Source organism: Gigantopelta aegis, chromosome 9, assembly GCF_016097555.1.
Source record: "Gigantopelta aegis isolate Gae_Host chromosome 9, Gae_host_genome, whole genome shotgun sequence".
In the NCBI taxonomy this organism is placed as follows: Eukaryota; Metazoa; Mollusca; class Gastropoda; order Neomphalida; family Peltospiridae; genus Gigantopelta; species Gigantopelta aegis.
The window spans coordinates 80,675,032-80,696,167 of record NC_054707.1 but is presented as its reverse complement, the minus strand read 5'-3'; the positions used below and the strand labels follow the sequence as shown (position 1 = coordinate 80,696,167).

Genomic DNA, 21,136 nt, shown 5'->3' with positions numbered 1-21,136 from the left:
GTATGTGTGTGTTTGTGTGTGTGTGTTTTTGTGTATATGTGTGTGGTAAGTATGTGTGCGTGTGTATGTGTGTGGTGTTTTTTGTGTGTATGTGTGGTGTTTGTTTGTGTGTGTGTATGTGTGTGTGTGTTTTTTGTATATGTGTGTGTTTGTGCGTGTGGTGGTTGTGTGTTTGATGTTTCTGCATGTGCGTGTGTGTGTGGTGTGATGTGTGTGTGGTGTGTGTATGTGTGGTGTGTGTGTGTTCGTATGTGTGTGTGTGGTGTATGTGGTATGTGTGTGTGGTGTGTGTGTGGTGTGTATGTGTGGTGTGTGTGTATGGGTTTCGTGTGTGTGGTATGTGTGGTGTGTGTGTGTGTGGTGTGTGTGTGTGTGGTGTGTGTGTGTGTTTGTGTGTGTGTGTTTGTGTGTGTGTGTGTTTGTGTGTGTTTGTGTGTGTGTGTGTGTTTGTGTTTGTTTGTATGTGTTTGTGTGGGGTTTTTTTATATGTGTGTGTTTGTGCGTGTGCGTGTGGTGGTTGTGTGTTTGATGTTTCTGCATGTGCGCGTGTGTGTATGTGTAGTGTTTGTGTGTGTGTCTGTGGGGTCTGTCTGTCTGTTTGTGTATTGATGTGTATTTTAAATGAATTCTGATATAAGTGTTCAATTATTTTGAGACTGAATCTTGAGCTGCTTTTCTAATGTTGTTCTGTATATTATGGATTTGTTTTGAAATGTCACAAGACGTGTACCGAAATGTGCCGTGTTCACAGGTCATACGAGCGTGACGAGATGCTTCACAGAGTCCAGCAGTACTATCGCATACAGCGGTACACGCGTGCAACAAACGCAGTTAGAAAATACAAATTATTGCCTGAAGTGTCGAAGAGAACTATAGTATAGCTGCATTTTAGTCAGTTAAATAAAATGAAAACTATTTTAGTGGAAAATAATGGATTGAAGGCAATATTTCTTCTGACTAGAATGTATTACTAACTTTGTAAAATAGACATGTTTGAGTGATCAATGTTTTGTGGAAAATAATCAAAGAAAACCTCAGAATAATACAATGCCGAGGAGGAGATTCTTCACAGGGGACACGCCGCACACGATAAAAAGTTGGTTGAGACTTTTTTGCTCAGCCGATAGCTCTCGCGTGCAGGCGGAATTGTCGAATATTTCGTCTTGCGTGGTCGTGAGAAAAAATACATATTGTGACCTGTCTTGTACACATCCGTCTATAACAGACGTGTTTGAACCTTCGGTAGATGGAAGCACGTATGGAATGGCTGATTGATTGAACTATCGTGTTTCGTATATGTAAGCACGTTTGGTGAAAATGTCACGGTGTGACATTTAAATTTGGAAAAATACTTTATTGAATTACCCGAAATTCAAAACATGTAATCAATAGTTTCCCATAGAAACAGAAGCATCCCAGCCGAAAAAAAGAGTATGTACATTGTGCGAACAACATTATATTGGACACGAATGTCACTACTTATTTAAAATGTAATTATTTTATGAACACATGCAAAAGGCTTATAAAGGCTTATTATAAATCAAACCTAGCACATTTAAATTGAAAAAAACCCTGTTTAATTGTAATAGTATAGCACCCTCCGTAAAATGTCAAAATTTATTTCTGAAATTACAAGTAAATTCAGTAAACCAGACAGATATATCCAATATCATTTGATACTTAAAAAAAAAGAAAAAAAAAAGTATTTATGCTATATTTGATTGTATTGTCACCACGTGTCTTCATTTTTAAAGGGACATTCCTGAGTTTGCTGCATTGTAAGATGTTTCCGACTAATAAAATATTTCTACGATTAAACCTACATATTAAATATATTTTCTTGTTTAGAATATCAGTGTCTTTACATTCAATGTGTTTCTGGTCGTCTTAATATTTGAAAGAAGCGCAAACTGGATTTTGTCTTCAAATAAATTCGTACGGACGAAAAGATGAAAGAAATAAAAAGTACCTTTTGTCAAATATATTATATCAAAAGATTACCATTGGATATGTTTTATTTATTGTGTACGAAGCCAAACCAAGGGTACGAAAAGTGACTGTCGTCGACCTTAAACCCTGCTTGGCTTGGTTGGCGCCGTCTTTGCAGCCAATCATAACCAAGCAAAACTTCAGTGTCACTAAACGCATAGAATAGCAGTCCTTTCTAATGAAGAATTGGCTAAACTGACCGAGGCTTTTTAAATGCAAACATTAACATGGTTACCTATGGTATTTTATTTGGTATAGTACAACCTGTAAAAAGCAGCCCGTGTGTGTAATTTAATATTTACAAGCCATCGCATAAATTCGCCTTTCAACTTAGGGAGATGCGTATGCAATTTCAATTTAATTTCGTTCTCATCTCCAGTTAACGGTCAAGCACCCTGTTGTGGTCACATCTCATCCGAGTGGTAATTCTAGGACACAGGGTGGTGGTCAACTGAGATAAGTTGATATTGTGTTCATACACCTCCCCATAGAGTTGTAGAATGACATGTAGCTGGAACGGGCACCGTGATACGAACCAAGGGGTTACCACAGAGGAGGATGCACTATTTATGTAAGGATGGGAGCAACGTTTTAAAGGGCACCTCCAGTATTCACGGAGGGGATGCAACGTTCAAAAACGGGCACCTAAAATATTCAACATTAAAAGTACAGCGACATGTATTGTATTATATTATAAGGTAAATTTTAACAGATATATCAAACGGACGGTACATGTTTCCCAATGAAAAACAACAAACACATTGTATTCATCTGTGAATGCAATTTAGATTTCGGGATAGTGTAGTAGGTACGCAGTCCCAGTTCACACAGGCCTTTTGGGACGATATCTGGAGTAGGGGTTGGGCACAAACTGTAGTGTTGGGGCGGGGGGGGGGGGGGGGGGGGTCTGTATTGATTGCCACTTAAACAAATATATATAGAGTAGGACAAAACAAATCTACACTTTCGTTAACAAGGGTGGGTGGGTGAGTGATTACCTGCTGACACGTTCCTTGGATCCGCGCCTGTACCAGTTTATACAAATATGTCTTGACTACGGCCACTAGTAAATAGTTTTAGTAATCGATAACTTATAATACAAGACTACGAAACGATAACAAATTATATAAACACGGGCCATTACCCTACATTTTTCAGTAAATACGCTGGTAAATACGTTAAACAAGAGTGTGTTTTTTTGACACAAATAAGGTAATGCAACTTATGATAAAGGAAACTCAAAACAAACTAAATACACCATTGGCATTATCATTTATACCGATAACAAGATCATCAACGAAAAACATCACATATAATGAGCATTGATCAACAACTAATGGCAATCACATACAAGACGACTTAATGTGATAATCGTCCCCAGAACGATAGTCGACCGCGTCGGACACCGAGCTTTTGTCGCTCCTGGAAACGTCTTTGGAAGCGAAGCGCACCCTCAAGCGAAATCCATTCTGGTTCTCTTCCGTGATTATCATCGACTTCCCCCTTTCGTGGTGCGACCCGCTGCTCGAGTTCGACACGGACTCTCTGAACCGGTGTACGTTCTGTTTGTTCACCCTGTGAAGAATGTTGTACTCCTCCGTGGCGGAGAGACACTCCGAGGCGCCGCCACTTCGCATGCTCATCTTGCGCGCCACAAGTCTGTGGGGACAGAACACTTCCATGAGTCCTCTCTTGAGCTTTATGCTGAAGAATCCGTAAAGAAGGGGATTAAGGGCGCTCTGTAGAAGGGCAACGGTCTCTGCGAACACCATTACCGTCTGTGGAATCTTGTACTTGTAATCACTGTAAATGCGAATCAACGTCGTCACAAAATATGGAGTCCAACAGGCAACGAAGCTGGCGATAATGCTAAAGGTCATTTTGATGGTTTTAATTTTCGCCCGAGGAATGGCTTTCTTGTCGACCATGGCTCTCCTCAGAGTGCCGTTATCTCTGTGGGACGATGCTATCATCTTGCCCTGCCGCCACACCACGAGCACGACGTTGACGTAGCAGTAGGATATGAGAATGGCGGGGATGACGAGGATGTAGGCGGTCATGAAAGTGAAGTATAACTTGCGCTGCCAGGCTGCCGTGTATCCCCGGCTTTTGCAAGCGTAGTGGACACGGGTACCAGTCATTTCTTGGTCCACCACTTGGACAAATATAAACAGTTGTGGAATGGCGAAGACAAATGCCATGATCCATGAAATCAGTATCATCTGTTTTGCACGAGATGTTGTAGCCCTGAAAAAAAATAAAAAAATAAACAGACGATGAATGAAAGAAAGGTAAAAGTTAAAGTTTGTTTTGTTTAAAGACACAACTAGATCACATTGATGTATTTAACTTCGGCTATAGGATGTCAAAAGGTTGGTAATTCCGAAACCCACTACATTTGTCCATTAGTAGCAAAGGATATTTTATATGCATCGCAGACGGGATAGCACATACAGCGGCCTTCGATATACCAGTTGTGGTGCACTGGCTGGATCCAGAAATAGCCCATTGGGGATCGATTCTAGACCGACCACGCATCAGGCAAGCGCTTTACCACTAAGCTACGTTTTTGACATTAATTTTAACTTTAAACATTCTATTTCAGTCGGTAGAGCGCTCGCAGGACCCAACCACCTCAGTGGACCCATTCTCTGGTTTGCTTTCCCTGTCCCGATATCACGATTGGTATATCACAGCTCCTGGTATGTGCTGTCCTGTCTATAGGAAAGTGCATACAAAAGATCCCTTTCTGCTAATGGAAAAATGAAGCGGGTTTTCTTTAAGAATATAAGTAAAAAATTATCAAATGTTTGACATTCAATAGCCAATAGCTCTAGTGGTGCCGTTGAACAAAACAACCAAAATTTGACATTTTATACACGTGTACATGGGGTATATCGACGTGTTGGTTACCTGCGGTTATAGAGAATTTAGTGAAGTGACCGATGATATAATCAACAACGGCAGCATCGTGATGCGAATGGATCACGAGCTAATGATAATCAAACAAAATACGACTTGATGTGATAAACCTCTTCATTATGAGTACCGCATCAGCAATCGATTTAATTATTTATTTCCCGATGGTGATAAAGTACTGAAAACGCACTGACAACACCATTGTTAGTGTTATTCTGGTGATAATCAGTAGACCTGTCAAGCGACAGTTATGTGGCGGGAAATAATCTAACTCTCTATCTTCTCTCTCTCTCTCTCTCTCTCTCTCTCTCTCTCTCTCTCTCTCTCTCTCTCTCTCTCTCTCCAGCAGACCGTTTCTACACTTAGCAAAGGTATGCTCTATTTGATGTATACCACCAAATTAAATGCTATAGACGACAGTAGTAACATATGTGGCTAAAACTCCTACCTGTAGCATTACCACCCCTCACCTTTAAAGTTAATCAGAAACAATTGGGGGTCAGGCTGCTCATTTCAGAGATACTGGATAACGTCTATGTCTACCGCAGAAAAAGTGTCACGCTATTTTTAGTCGGACCTCGCACATAAAATTGCATACATGTTTTGCCCAGATGAAGCTAATTTTGTTTTACAACAAAAACTGTCATATTTATCACCAATGACAGGACTTGTGGTATTAACTGCTCTATCAAAAGTAAGGTGCACCTCGAACTTTGACCCAGCCGGTTGTTACCTGGTTTAATACTACCTATAACAAGCTAGATTTCATTTTTTTTTTGTTTATATACATATTTTAAAGAGAATAATTAAATCTTTATTATGTTATTAATATGTAAGCTATGCTCGGTTCTAAATTTTGGTCTCTTTAGTTGTAAATTCTCTCCTATATATCTATCTACATAACATTTGTCAACAGTAAATTTTAATAACAGCTCACATCTATATATTGTACTCCCACGCATACCTAGTAAAGTAACGCTTAAAGGGACATTCTTGAGTTTGCTGCAATTTTTAAGATGTTATCGACTAACAGATACTTTTTAACGATTGTAATTACATATCAAATACATTTTTTCTGCATAAAATATTAATGTCTGTATATTAAACGTGTTTCTGATCGTTCTAATATTGTACTAGGTTAAATTTAATTTTATTTCCTAAAATAATTTGTTTTCGTACGTACGAAATTATTTGAAGACAAAATCCAGCTTGGGCTTCTTACAAATATTAAGACGACCAGAAACACATTGAATATACAGACACTGATATTCTAAACAATTTTTTTAATTTAATATGTAAGTTTAATCGTAGAAATATTTTATTAGTCAGAAACGTCTCACAATGCAGCAAACTCAGGAATGTCCCTTTAACACTTCATCTGTGCTACTTCATTGTTTAATTTAAAGAAAACGTCGTTGCGAGCTGCGTTGTAGCCATTTTGTTTCGGCATCGGTGGCGCAGTGGTTAAGTCATCGGAATACAGGCTGGTATGTACAGGGATCGCAGCCCGGTACCTGCTCCCATCCAGAGCGAGTTCTTAAGGGCTCATTGGGTAGGTGTAAGGCCACTACATCCTCTTCTCTCTCACTAACCGCTAACCACTAACAACTAACTCACTGTCCTGGACAGACAGCCCAGATAGCTTGAACCTTAATTGGATATAAGCACGAAAATAAGTTGAAATGAAATGAATGTAGCCATGCAGTATGAATGGATAGACTACAATTAGCGCCTCTCACACGGATCCACAGTGAAGTAGGCCTATTAAAGCAATGATCGCATGCAACGTAACACCAGAGTCCACACCATCAGTAAACGTTCGCAGGTGTTTAGACAAAATCTTAAGGTTCCTATTATTTGAGACCACATCAAGTGGTTTGTCCGTTACATGCCGAAACGTAAGTTCCTAATTACATCACTTGTTTTTTCTTCCATAACGTCCCCAGCCTATTTTGTTTCTATAGCGAGAAACCACGTGGCAAGATGGTGGAAGGTTGAAGAAAATTAGCTCCGGTGTTTTAAATGTTTTTATCTCTTTGTGTGTGTGTGTGTGTTTAATACAATTATGGTGTAAATTAATTGTATATACGTGGTATCTGACAAGATATTCTCATGCCAGTAACGAAACAAGGGAATAAGAAGAAGAGGGAGAAGCAGAAAGAAAATAACGACGAGCCGAAGCAAACAAAGGACAACATGGCGTCAATTTCTCAGACCAGCTCATCCAACACACAGTCGCAAGGTTTCTTTAATCCTTCGTTGACGCTCTCACCGGAATATGGTAACCCAGTTTACCAAGTTCAGCCTGTGTTACTGGGACAAGCGTTACAACAGCACCCCCAGATTCCACCATGGACTAATCAGGTATTTCAGAAACTTAACGAAATATCGAATACACTTCTTGTCATCTCACAAAAGACAGACAAAATAGAAGGCATTGAGCAACGGTTACAAGCTATTGAACTTAATGTCAGTGATTTTAAAACTCAGTTGCATGACAGTAACAAGAAAATATTGGAGTTAGAAACATCGATAAACTTTGTAAATGCTAGCTTTGAGGAAGCCCGTACGGAAAGAAAGAAAATGGCGGATGTTGTTGATACTATGAAGGAAGAGGTAAGCCAGGTTCGGAAAGTTTTGACGATATGGGCAGCTTTCGCCATGACTGTGAAGAGTTTTATGAGAGTGTGTTAGACATTCAGACACGATCGATGAGAGACAATCCGATTTTTAATGGGATTGAAGAAAAAGACGACGAGGATACAGAGCAGGTGTTGCATACATTTCACAAGGATGAGATGAAACATGAAAATACTTTTCAGTTTGATCGTGTGCACCGTCTCGGTAGGAAAACAACAAACCCAGCTAGACCGCGACCCATTGTTGCCAAATTTTAACGATATAAAGACCGCAAAACTGTTAGAAGAAGCTTTAAAGTTTTGAAAAGGACTCATTTCGGCGTCAGTGAACAGTTTCCTCGCGAGATCGTCGAACGCAGAAAGTGTTTGTGGCCTAAGTTTAGTGAGGCTAAACGAAGAGGACTCCGTGCATCGCTAGTGGCTGATAAACTTTTCATCGAAGGCAGGCGATGGTACCCAGACAGTGAACCACGTGATGGACACAACACTTCGAACACTCGCAGCCCTCCACCTGTCAATCCTAACAATCCCAACAAGCGAGCTCGCAACTACTCCTCCCCGAGGGAACAGCCTGCCTAGGACAGCCAGGGGATCGACGCTGGCGATGACCAAACTACATCGAGTGAGGAATCAAAACTACGTCGTGACACAAACATGGTGAACGTTTGTGACTGTGTAAATATTGTATATTTAAATGTCTGTGGTTTAAAAACTAGATTGTGTATACCAGAATTTTTTAACTTTATTAACCACTATGATATTTCATGTTTAGCTGAAACCAAACTCGATGATATTGATAATATAGATATACCTGGTTACACGGTATATATACAAATAACAGAAAACTAAAATCATGTGTAAAATCCGGTGGTATATGCATAGCTGTTAGAAATAATTTAACTACGCATGTACATGTTTATCAAAATACATCTGAGTATGTATTATGGTTTGACCTTAAAAACACCATATTATCTAGAAATTCATCTAATATCATTATACCGCCTGAAAGATCTCCTTATTTTAATAATGATACTTTTAATGTGTTACATGGAGAACTTAACAACTTATCTAATGAAAACAACATTCTTCTCATTGGCGATTTTAATGCTAGAACGCAGTCACTCCCAGATTATGTAGTTTGTGACACCGAAACAAATAACACAGTAGAATTTTCAACTGAATTATCTGATTTTCTGAATGAACCCAACAACTTGTTAAACATAGGAATTTCCCTAGAAAGAAAAAATCAAGATAATTGGAGACCAAATAGTCATGGATATAAACTTATTGAAGTTTGCAAAAATAATAATATGTACATTGTTAATGGAAGAATTGGTGATGATAAATATACTGGTAAAACTACTTGTAAGGGAACCAGTGTTGTTAGTTATGCTATAGCCTCGTTATGTGTATTAGAGAACATTATAAACTTTAAAGTTCTTGATTTTGAATCGTTATATTCGGACATTCACAGCCCACTAATTATTTCAACAAGAAGACGATCTTGAAGAAACTGAAATAAAGTCACGAAAATGGAATAATCGTTTAGCTGAAAACTACAGTGAAAACGTAAACAGAGAAACTATCAGAACTATCATCTCAGACCTAGATCAGCTAAGTGAACACTTTTCAAAGGAACAGCTTAACGTCACAGTGGACACTATCAGTAATTTATTCAAGGATACGGCAGTGAACACCTTTGGCTACAAACGAAGTAGTATTAGACCCAAGCGCGGGAGTAACAAGGCATGGTTCGGCAATCAATGTAGATTACTTAGAAGAAAATACATGAGTCCAGAACAGCTTACAAGAACTCGAATACAATGGATAACAAACAACGACTTTTAAATGCCAGTAAACGATACAAGAATGTAATATTAAAACATTTAAGAAGACATGACTGGAAAACAGAACAGAAACTCACAGATCTCAACCGTCACGACACGCGAGCTTTTTGGAAACTTTTAAAAGAAAAACAAAGTGACTGTAATTTGCCACCATCAGAAACACTTTATCAATACTTTAAAGAAGTAAAAAGCATATGTTGACACAACTCTCGAACCAGACTTTATTAAAGATTTAGAAAGTAACTGTATCTTAGATAGCCCTATATTACAAGAAGAAATACTTACAGTTGTTAAAAAAACTTAAGAATAACAAAGCTTCGGGTCTCGACAACATAATTAATGAATATATTAAGCAAACTATTGACTGTATGATTCCTGTATATGTCAAACATTTTAATTTAGTATTTGAAAACGGCAATCTAATTAAAATTAGCTCCACTATTACATGTGGATCTAACACCAGCCAGTTGGAGCTCATGTCCACCAATCAAAACCTTACTTGCAGAATCTTGCCAGTGATTTAAAAATAATTTGAAAACATTCCGAATTATCCTGAAGGTATACGATATGTTTCATGTCAATTACGAATGCCTTATCTAGACCAGTGGAACTAATTTTAATCGGATTGCTAACAACATTGCGTTGTATCCAATGTCCAGGTAACATTTCATCTGTAAATAATAATTTAAATATTTCCCAATAACACTTCGCCTTTTATAACGTTATTTGGGAGCATACAAATTCTAAAAATATCGGGCGAGTCTATTTTAGTGGCCGCAGTACAGCGAACCATACCAATACGTACGGGGTGGGTTATCAGTCTTCAGTTTTACATTACAAATTATTTATTTTATAAAATAAAACATGTTTTAAGGCATTCTTAATTTACATGAAACATATCGTATACCCTCAGGATAATTCGGAATGTTTTCAAATTATTTTTAAATCACTGGCAAGATTCTGCAAGTAAGGTTTTGATTGGTGGACATGAGCTCCAACTGGCTGGTGTTAGATCCACATGTAATAGTGGAGCTAATTTTAATTAGATTGTGAATACGGTATCTTCCCTGACTCATGGTAGTGGTATAATCAAGCCAATTTATAAAAGTGGAGATGAAGATAATCCTGAAAATTATAGACCTATTACACTACACAGTTGTCTTGGAAAATTGTTTACTGCCGTGTTAAATAATGGACTAAAAGTGTATCTAGAAACGAATGATACATTATCTGAAGTTCAAGCAGGATTCAGGAAAGATTATTCAACAAATGATCATGTCTTTACACTATATGGATTAATAGAACTGACGAAAGCACGGAAGAAAACACTTTTTTGTACTTTTATAGATTTTAACAAAGCTTTTGATTCAGTTTGGAGAATTGGACTTTGGGATAAATTACTTAAAAATTGTATAAATGGTAAATGTTTTCAAGTAATTTATAACATGTACCAGAATATCAAATCTTGTGTCAGCGCACATAATTCTATGACAGATTTTATTCCCTGCTGTGTTGGTGTAAGACAAGGTGAAAATGTATCCCCTTTGTTATTTTCTTTGTTTCTTAATGATATTGAAGATACATTTAAAATGAATGACTGCCATGGTATAGGCATAGGCGAATTATTCAGTGATTCTTTAATCCATACGTCAATTGTTCTTTTTGTTTTACTCTATACTGATGACCCTGTACTCCTTGCAGATAATTACCAAGATATGCAAAACTCTCTGAATATATTTGATTCGTATTGCACGAAATGGAAACTAACAGTAAATTTTAACAAGACAAAGGTCTTATTCTTTAGTGGGAACAAGAAAGATTACAAAAAGGTGTTTTACCTTGGAAAATCAAAGCTTGATAACGTAGAAAGTTATAAATATCTTGGTATTATATTTCACAAATCGAATAGATTTACTAAGGCAAGAAACATGTTATATACACAAGCACAAAAGGCTATGTTTTTTATTCTACGACAAGGCAGATGTCATAATATTTCTATCCAGTGCCAACTAAAATTATTTGATTGCATGGTTTTACCAGTCCTATTATATGGCAGCGAAATATGGGGTTTTGAAAATTTGTCATTAACTGAAATATTATGTAACCAGTTTATAAAATTGTTATTACCTGTAAGAAAATCTACACCATTGTATATATTATATGGAGAACTTGGACGTTACCCGGTATATATTACCGTAAAAATAAGAATGATAATTTTCTGGTATCGACTAATTACTAGAAAACAGTCCAAGTTGTCATTATTGGTGTACACATTATTACTGAATGATGTTAATAATAACTTATAATAACAAATGGATTATGTATGTTAAATCTGTTTTAGATGATATTGGTTGTACATATATATGGTTATCACAATGCAATGCTATTACTAGTGATTCCATGTTGAAAACGTATATTAATACAAAGCTTACGGATCAATACTTACAATCATGGTATACTTATATTGATAACTCATCCAAAGCTTCAAATTATAAATTATTTTAAAATACGGTTGAATTTGAGACATACATCACAATTATAGAGAGAAAACATTGGTGTCCATTATTACGCTTCAGATTATCAAACCATAATCTTCCAATTGAAACGGGCAGATGGAAAAATGTACCACTACAAAATAGAATATGTCCATTGTGTAATAATTACGATATCGGAGATGAGTTTCATTATATATTTACATGTTTGTTTTTTAAGAATGAAAGAAAGCGTTACTTACCATCTTTTTGTCAGTCTAAACCAAATATATATAAATTTTATAAATTATTCAACTCTAAGAAAGCTGGTGTCCTTAGAAAACTTTCTATATTTTGTAATCTAATTATGAATACTTTCAAATCCTCTGGCTGATATTCTGTGTATTTTTTGTATTTATTAATATGTATTTATTGTATTTATGTACACCCACCATCTTGTTACAGTTATATTGACTGCTGTATGTATATATATCCTCATATGCCGTAGACTACGGCCTGAGTGTAAATAAAGTTTAGTTCAGTTCAGTTCAGACATGTTATATAATTATGATAATTATGCAACGTCTATACCTTTAGGAAGTAATTATGTATGCACTTTTAGGTTCTTGCTAGCAATACTTATTTCTGAACATCTAATGTTATTTAACCTTAATTAAATACTAGCCCGAGTACTCTGCCGTTTCAGAACAAGACGAGCATTAGGACGGTCATAATCGCTCTTTGAGATAACTCTGTAATGAAAACACTGGATGTTTGCCTACTACCGTGTATGCCCAGTAATAAAGATATCCGCTCTAATACACCAATCATTCTAAGTTTGATGTTAAATACCAATACATTGATCATTCTAGAGTTCACCGATAACAAATAGTTCATATATTAACCACTAATACACACATTATAGGAAGAAACCCGATAGAACACCCTTTCTACACTGTTTCGGTTAACTACTACAGGAAGAAACCCGACAGCACCCCCTTTCTACACTGTTTCGGTTAACTACTACAGGGAGAAACCCGACAGCACACCCTTTCTACACTGTTTCGGTTAACTACTACAGGAAGAAACCCGACAGCACCTCCTTTCTACACTGTTTCGATTGACTACTACAGGAAGAAACCCGACAGCACACCCTTTCTACACTGTTTCGGTTAACTACTACAGGAAGAAACCCGACAGCACCTCCTTTCTACACTGTTTCGATTGACTACTACAGGAAGAAACCCGACAGCACCCCCATTTCAACAAGGTTCCGGTTAAATACGTAGGTGCTGACGTGTTTCTTCCTGTAGTGTGTGTATTATTGATTAGTATGTGAAATATTTGTTATCAGTGAACTGGGAAATTATCGATGTAAAGGTATTTAACGTCAAACATGTAGGATTATTGATGTATTAAAGCGGGAGTCTTTGCCTAATCGGTCGTAGGCGGAAATTCCTAATTTTAGTTATAGTGCAGCTTTGGTTAAACACATGAAACTTTGGCACATGGATACCATAGATACAAATGTCCCCTACCTCATTTAGTGGGGCAGCTAACAAAAACATTTGGCCCTTTTGGCTAAAAGAATTGAACTTGACATATATACACTGACCTATTACGAACATTTTCAGATATGGACCCAAGTTAGCAGCGCACCCTGGTGGCCAGGGAGAATCTACAGATGTTTTTCACCCCCTTTTAGTGGAAGTGCTAACAAAACAATTGCGTACGTTTGGTTAATAACTTGCACCCATTGTTAATGCTACATCAGTTCCAAATTTAATGTAATTGGGAATAGGTGAGATGGATGCAGGTGCAGATTTGGGGTGTGGGAGTGCAGGATGAGCAATGGTTTTGGTGTGGAGGATTTGTACTTTCATGCCATGAAGCAATCATATGTAATATGCACATCAAATATATTGTATATATCATGAAATGTGTAAACATAGATACCATGTCGCATTACAAACACTCAGCAATAGTCCCTGGTAACTGTGGGAGGATAAGACAAATGGCCCCACCCTTCCACGGAGGCAGTTCTGTTCAAAATATCACTAGATGAATCTTTATAAAATTGACATGGACATAAATTATGGAGACAAGATACAAAGTGGAAAAGCTGCAACATTTAGTGTGAGTCTTACCAGCTGTTTGCTTTGATGTCATTCTGTTCTAGACAAGGCAAAGTTTCCTTTGAATATAGGGTAGTGTAGTTACGATCACGAATTGCAATATATAGTGCTCATTTCATATTCATGCATGCAGTGTCTATGGAATATTTCAGTTCAGCGCATTTCAAATGGAGCTTTTTAGCATGCACATCTGGTGACACATCCTTTCAGAATCTTAAAACCACACGTATCCAAATCACAGCAACCTTTTGGTGCCACATGTACAGTATACAGGACTGGCTGTTTTTAATAAACGTCCATCCCACCCTTCAGGAGTAGATGCATTGTGTTCACTCTGTTAATTGCTGGACCATATGCCAGCTTGGTATGCAACTCATTTTGAATACTGCAATAAGGCATCCTCGGTTGGTGGAATGGTTTCCATTGTCTTCCCCTTTTGGCAATACACCACCTTCCTTGCTTTGTCAACATATTTTAGGTCGCTATTCCAGTAGCTGGAAATATGGAACATCTTTATCTACGGTGTAAGGGTTGAGCACCATGTAGATGAAGGTACTGGTTATATCAGGTAAGCAGTTTCGTACACCTCAGACCGTAATTTCACTGTTTCTAAGGAAAGCAGAGGTAGTGTCACATCCTCAGAGGTAGGGACAGGAATGTCTTTACCCGAGACGTCATACAGGTCTGTACCAAAGGCAACCCAATTATTCACATTTTCATTGAAGGTAATCAAATAACAGAACTTGCCAATTAAGATGACAAGCATACATATGTTAACAGCGCACACAAGACAGTTGAATTAAAAGCCTAGTGTCTGCTTCCTCGTGGTTACGTGGTGACATTGAACGCTCAGTTCCTTGACGAAAAGCTATGCCATCATGTGTGATGATAATTTCCCTGTCTTCAGGTCAGTCTATAGTGAAATTTTTTGTAGTGATGAATTCAAAACGTTCCTGCTTGATGGTTGGATAATGTAAAACGCCTGCCTACTGTCCTGGAATCTTGTTCCTATCAGCAACCTGCTATATGATCAGAATGTCAACAGTATATTTGCTACATACATCATTACACAGTTAGAACATTCTAAAATAGTTGACGTAATATGGGACACATATCACGAGCAGCAACGAAGAATTCAAAAGAAAAGTGAGGAAAGGTGTTCGAGAAAGCAGACACTATGGTATATAAATTATGATGTCCTCGGTAAAAGAGAAATCACTGACCCTACCTCTGTACCACAGCTTCACAGGATGTGACAATATTTGTGCTTCCTTTTGAAATGTAAAACGAGTCAGGGGTGGGATTTAGACCAGTAACCTGGAACGTGATGACCGAGCAAAGAAGGTGTTGTAGGCCTACTGCCAAAAGGGTAAGACAGTGGAAACCATTCCACCCACCCAGGATGCCCTAATCATAACAAGTTGCCGTTTAATCTGGAATCTGTATAATACGCAAAGTCTTTTTAACAAGTTCTATCTTTGTCATCGCTTCTTCTTTTTTAATCTGCACTGCCAATCGCCTTCTTTGCACTTTGCAAGGATCTTTCTGTGCTCAGGTTTAGTCGATTACAGTACACACATCGTCAGATATTGATACTAATGGTTTCCTTCCATCAAAAATATGTCTAACCCTTGTATCACCCCCATCTCTCCCTATATGTATCTCATCTATTCAAGTGCATTGAAATTTTAGAATTGATGTAACTTTAACAATGAATGACAATCATACATTTGATTGCAAGTACATGAAAGTTATTACGAAATGCCTACAATGAAAGGGGTAGGTCATGTGTAGATCATCCTTGGCCAACAGGGGCGCTGACGAATTGGGTCCATATCTGAATATGTTTGTAATGGGTCAAGGTGTGTATGTGCCAAGTTTCATGCTTTTAACCAACAGTGCACACTTTGTATTTAGCCACCCAACTAAAAGCGCTTGGGGAACAACTGTAGATCCTCCCTGGCCACCAGGGGGCGCTGCTGACTTGAGTTCATATTTGAAAATGTTTGTAACGGGTCAAGGTATATATGTGCAAAGTTTCATGTGTTTAACCAAAAATGCACACTTATTGTGTTATCTTCCCCACTATATCTCTCGAATGGTAGAGTACTCGGAAGAATTTAATACAAGCACGGAATTCAAGTTAAAAATCAACGACTGGATATTGCGCTACCGGTCTCTGTGGTGCGGTGGTACAACCATGGGTTTTGGGGCCGAATTTAGTTATCGGTTGAGCGCTCGTCATGGGTAACCAGGCTATAGCAACTGATTGGATTTTCTGCTGTTCCAGTGTCTCATGGCTGGTAATACCAAATGCTGTCCTGTCTGTAGGAAAGGGCATATACTATTTTTAAAAAACATAAAGTGTCAGTTGGCAGGATTCGAACCTACTGCCCCGATTCGCATGACATTTGACAGCCGGCGACATCGACAATTCGGCCAACCAACGCTGAGTTCAGCCAGACCGAACAGAAAAACGTCCGCTAGAATGGCTTAAGCGCTTCGCAGTAAACCAAATGGCCACATCGGGAACTAATCAAATAGTTCGGGAACGTTAGCGAAACGTTTGCTTACTGAACGTGGTACTGGTCTTCCATAAAATTAGAAGCCCAGTTAACCGTAATGTAACAGTTTATATTAAAGGGACATTCCTGTATTTGCTGCAATTTTTACGATGTTATCAACTAACAGAGACTTTTTAACGATTGTAATTTCATATCAAATATATTTTACTGCATAAAATATTAGTGGCAGTATATTAAACGTGTTTCTGATCTTTCTAATATTTGTACTAGGTTAAATTTCATTTTATTTCCTAAAAAAAAAAAATATCGTACTTCGTACGTACGAAATTAATTGAAGACAAAATCCAGCTTGGGCTTCTTACAAATATTAAGACGGCCAGTAAAACATTGAATATACAGACACTGATATTCTAAACAAGAAAATCTATTTAATATGTAAAATTAATCGTAGAAATATTCTACTGGTCGGAAACACCTTACAAAGCAGCAAACTCAGGGATGTCCCTTTAATATACAGCACTTTTTAAATTGCAACCAGGTTAATGACGCACTCGGGGACTAACAGCCCACCAGCAGAAACGTCGACCCTGTAGACCTATATATAATATTTAATAACACAAATTGTCAATCGTCAGTTGACATGATTGAAACCGACTGTACTGATTCGTATGGCATTTCTCCCCATGGGAAATAATGTTTCCGCTGAGAATTGTCTGACATTCAGTAGTCGATGATTAATTAATTAAGGTGCTCTAGTGGTGTCGTTAAACTTTAGACATCGATTTTATGACTCGGGCTTGGATTCGTTTGGTAATACCGGCTGATATGAAGCCTGGAATGAGTTCCGGTGAGAGGGTTTTACACAGTCGGACAATTTCATCACTGTAGAACTTTTAATTGTGCCAAAAATGTCAACCATTTTACGAAAGTGTAATATACATGAAACTCTCGTGTCCAAACATACAATCTGATGGTTTTCTATAATACAATTTCAAGACATGTAAGGTTTCGTTTGGACGTCAGTATAATATTAAACCTTAACAATGCGTTAAATGTGAATAGCTTAATCCATATTATCTTGACTTTAAGGTGCCAGTAATATTGCTGCACATAGAAGAGTTTTTAAACTTGATTAAAACTTAATTTCAGAAATACATTTTTTGTTCATTATTTAGCTTAGAGCATATACAACGACGATAAAAGCAACAACAACAAACAACAACACCCCTAACACTACACCAGCCAAACCCCACTCCCCAGTTACAAAAAACAAAAAACGATAAAAACAAAATCAACACCACCCTCCTCAAAAACCCCACAAAACCACCCAACTCCCCAAAACACACACATAAAAATCCTAAACAAAACAACTAACACACACACCAAAGAAAAACCCAAACAACAAGAACAACAACACCTATTAGCATTTTTTTTAATTAGCCAAATTGCTAACACGTTTGCATATTATGCTGAGCACCTATTTCATCAATCTGTTAGACACGAAACAACCTTTGTTTTGATGCTCAAAGGTATCGTTAAAAAAAACATTTTTCTTTAGCAATGCAGCATCAATTGATATAGAATGTTGTTGGAAAACCCCCACAAATTCACATCTATGCACAGTACACGACGAATATTATTATTTCTCCACATAACAATAGCAGTTAATTAAGTAGAGCATTGTATATTGATGGACTAAAGCGGGTTTACGTCAGATAATCGATATTCTTTCTGTAGGTCGATAATCAGAGGTGTTTCTTTTATATGAAATGCATAATGGTGGGCAGAGGATGCACCAAACACGTCATTTCCTGTCTCGTTATGAATGATTTATTTAGCAATGCGGAGTAAATGCCACTAGTTAAAACATGCGTGCGAGTGTTTATCGTTTATCTTCTTTTTTTTCTTGTTTTAAAAAAAACAAACAATTATTATCATACATGTCACATCCTGTTAGGTGAACAACAGAGTATCTTCCTTTATATGAATCACACACATACATACACATATACTCAGATACATCAAACAGTCGCAGACATAATTTCACACACACACACACACACACACACACACACAATGTCACACACACAATCACACACACACAGCACACACACATACAGTGTCACACACACACACGCACAGACACTCATTTTCACACACATAACAATAAACAAACAGACCACACGTATACATATTCTCTCTTTCTTCTCTCTCTCTCTCTCTCTCTCTCTCTCTTTCTTTCTGTCTCTCTCATATACTCAGATAACCATACACACACAAACACCTACACACACAACACATGCATATATACATGCTCTCTCTCTCTCTCTCTCTCTCTCTCTCTCTCTCTCTCTCTCTCTCTCTCTCTCTCTCTCTCTCGGACAACCATAAACCATAAACACATACCACATATACATACTATCGCTGTCTGTCTGTCAGTCTGTCTCTCCCCGCCCCCCTCTCTCTGTTTCTCTCTCTCTCTCTCACACACACACACATACAGACACACACACACATACACACACACACACATACAGACACACAAACACACACACACACATACACACACACACACACACACACACACACACACACACATCACAACTCACCTGTATATCAATGGCTGACAGATCGCCATGAATCTATCGAAACTCATCGCTGTCATGATAAAGGTGGTGCTGGCTAGTGTGACTATTTGTAAATACGTCAACAGTTTACACGCTACGGGGCCCAGCACCCACTCCCCGAACGCCACGAACAATATCTCTGTGGTCATCGTGCAGAAACACACAGTCAGGTCACCGATGGCCAGGTTTATTATAAACACGTTCACCCTGCTGTTCCGCTTTCTGTACCTGCTGCAGGTAAGAACGATGATTATTATGGTATTTCCCACAAGGGTCAAGACCATTATGAACACCAACGACGTCACTCGTTGAATCACTTCCGGTGTCCAAATCACGATCTCATTGGATGCCGTGGTCTGGATTCGTTCACCGCTCGAACAATTTCGCCCATCCGAATCCGGAATGCATTCCGTCTTTTTAACTTGAGCCAGGTAAGCCATGAATTCGTGGTGGGTCTCGTTTTCCATCCCGTGGATCACTATGGAATTTTGATCGGACTTTACCTGTAAATATAAACAAGTTTGTTATTGATAGTCGGATTTGGGAGATGATGGACTGGCTATAGTTGCTATGGGTCTGTCTCTGTCTCTCTGTCTCTCTCTCTCTCTCTCTCTCTCTCTCTCTCTCTCTCTCTCTCTCTCTCTCTCTCTCTCTCTCTCTCTCTCGCCTCATGAGCTGTCGCTCTGGGATTGAGCTATTTCTCGAATTTCTCCAACCAGTAAATCATGACTAATATGTCAAAATATAGCGGGCTATTTCTCGTTCCAGCCAGTGAACCACAACTGGTATGTACTATCCTGTCTGTGGGATAGTACACATAAAATATCACTCACTTCTTATGGAAAAATATAGCCGGTGTCCTCTCTAAAACTGTAGGGGCGGGACGTAGCCCAGTAGTAAAACGCTCGCTCGATGCGTGGTCGGTCTAGGATCAATACCCGTCGGTGGGCCTATTGAGCTATTTCTCGTTCCAGCCAGTGCACCACTACTGGTATATCAAAGGCCGTAGTATGTGGGATGGTGCATATAAAAGATCCCTTGCTGCTAATCAAAAAAGAGTAGCGCATGAAGTGGCGACAGCGGGTTTCTTCTTTCAATATCTGTGTGGTCCTTAACCATATGTCTGACGCCATATAACCGTAAATAAAATGTGTTGAGTGCGTCGTTAAATAAAACATTTCTTTCTTTCTTTAAAACTATGTCAAAATTATCAAATGTTTGACACCCAATAGCTGTTGATCAATAAATCAATTTTCTCTAGAGGTGTCGGTGAACAAATCGATGTTTTAACTTTTAAAGCAACAGCTCCTATCTGTCAGCCAGCCATACCAGCAGACAAACATTTACAAATTTTAACACTTCGCAGTCCAGTCTTCTATAAAATAGTCTAAACTGTCAGGCGTTTTTTCTTCTATCACGAAGTGAATGAGCTATAACAAAGATCAGTTTGACAGCAAATAAAACAGCACGCACATATAAATCACACACAGAATTGCTCCTCTGCAGAAATCGCTTCTTGTATGCTCCAGATATTTAAACTGTCACAAAGGAATTTTAGTGTTAAATGTGCGAAATGCCAAACGAAACGTTATATTACATCTTTTATGTGGACGTGGAGGGGAGGGGGGAGGGGGGCCTGGGAGGTCTGAATTTGTAAGCAACCACAAGCCAAAAAAGCTCGAAAATTGCCAGAGAAGCTTTAGACAATGATTTGTCCTAATCGATAAAAAATATCCTTCACGAAGAAAAATTCACAAAGGATCATGTTGTTAAATTGCGAAAGTGATAAATCGTATGGAATGGGTGGACGAGGAATTCAAGTTGGTTTATTAGCTGAACATCAAAGGGAATTTTAACCTAATCGTGCGAGAAAGCTGACAGAGTAATGACGAAAGTGCCAACGTATGAGAACACTTAATTATTTTCTCTATAATAAAAAGAGACACCTGGATACAAAAGGCGCTCAACAAAAAACCCAAGCTTT

General features: G+C 38.2%; 1 protein-coding gene across 1 annotated transcript in view; it reads right to left on the bottom strand.

Annotated features, from left to right (window-relative positions):
- Positions 1-3,238: 3,238 nt before the first annotated feature.
- The window catches only part of LOC121381444 (gonadotropin-releasing hormone receptor-like), an 81,663-nt gene continuing 63,765 nt past the window's right edge, over positions 3,239-21,136 (bottom strand). Inside the window, exons 2-3 of the mRNA XM_041510761.1 lie at positions 19,135-19,655; positions 3,239-4,236 (exon numbers count right to left, since the gene is read on the bottom strand). Coding sequence (XP_041366695.1) covers positions 3,333-4,236; positions 19,135-19,619 — 1,389 coding nt within the window. The 5' untranslated portion in view covers positions 19,620-19,655 and the 3' untranslated portion in view covers positions 3,239-3,332. The remainder of the gene's footprint in view (positions 4,237-19,134; positions 19,656-21,136) is intronic.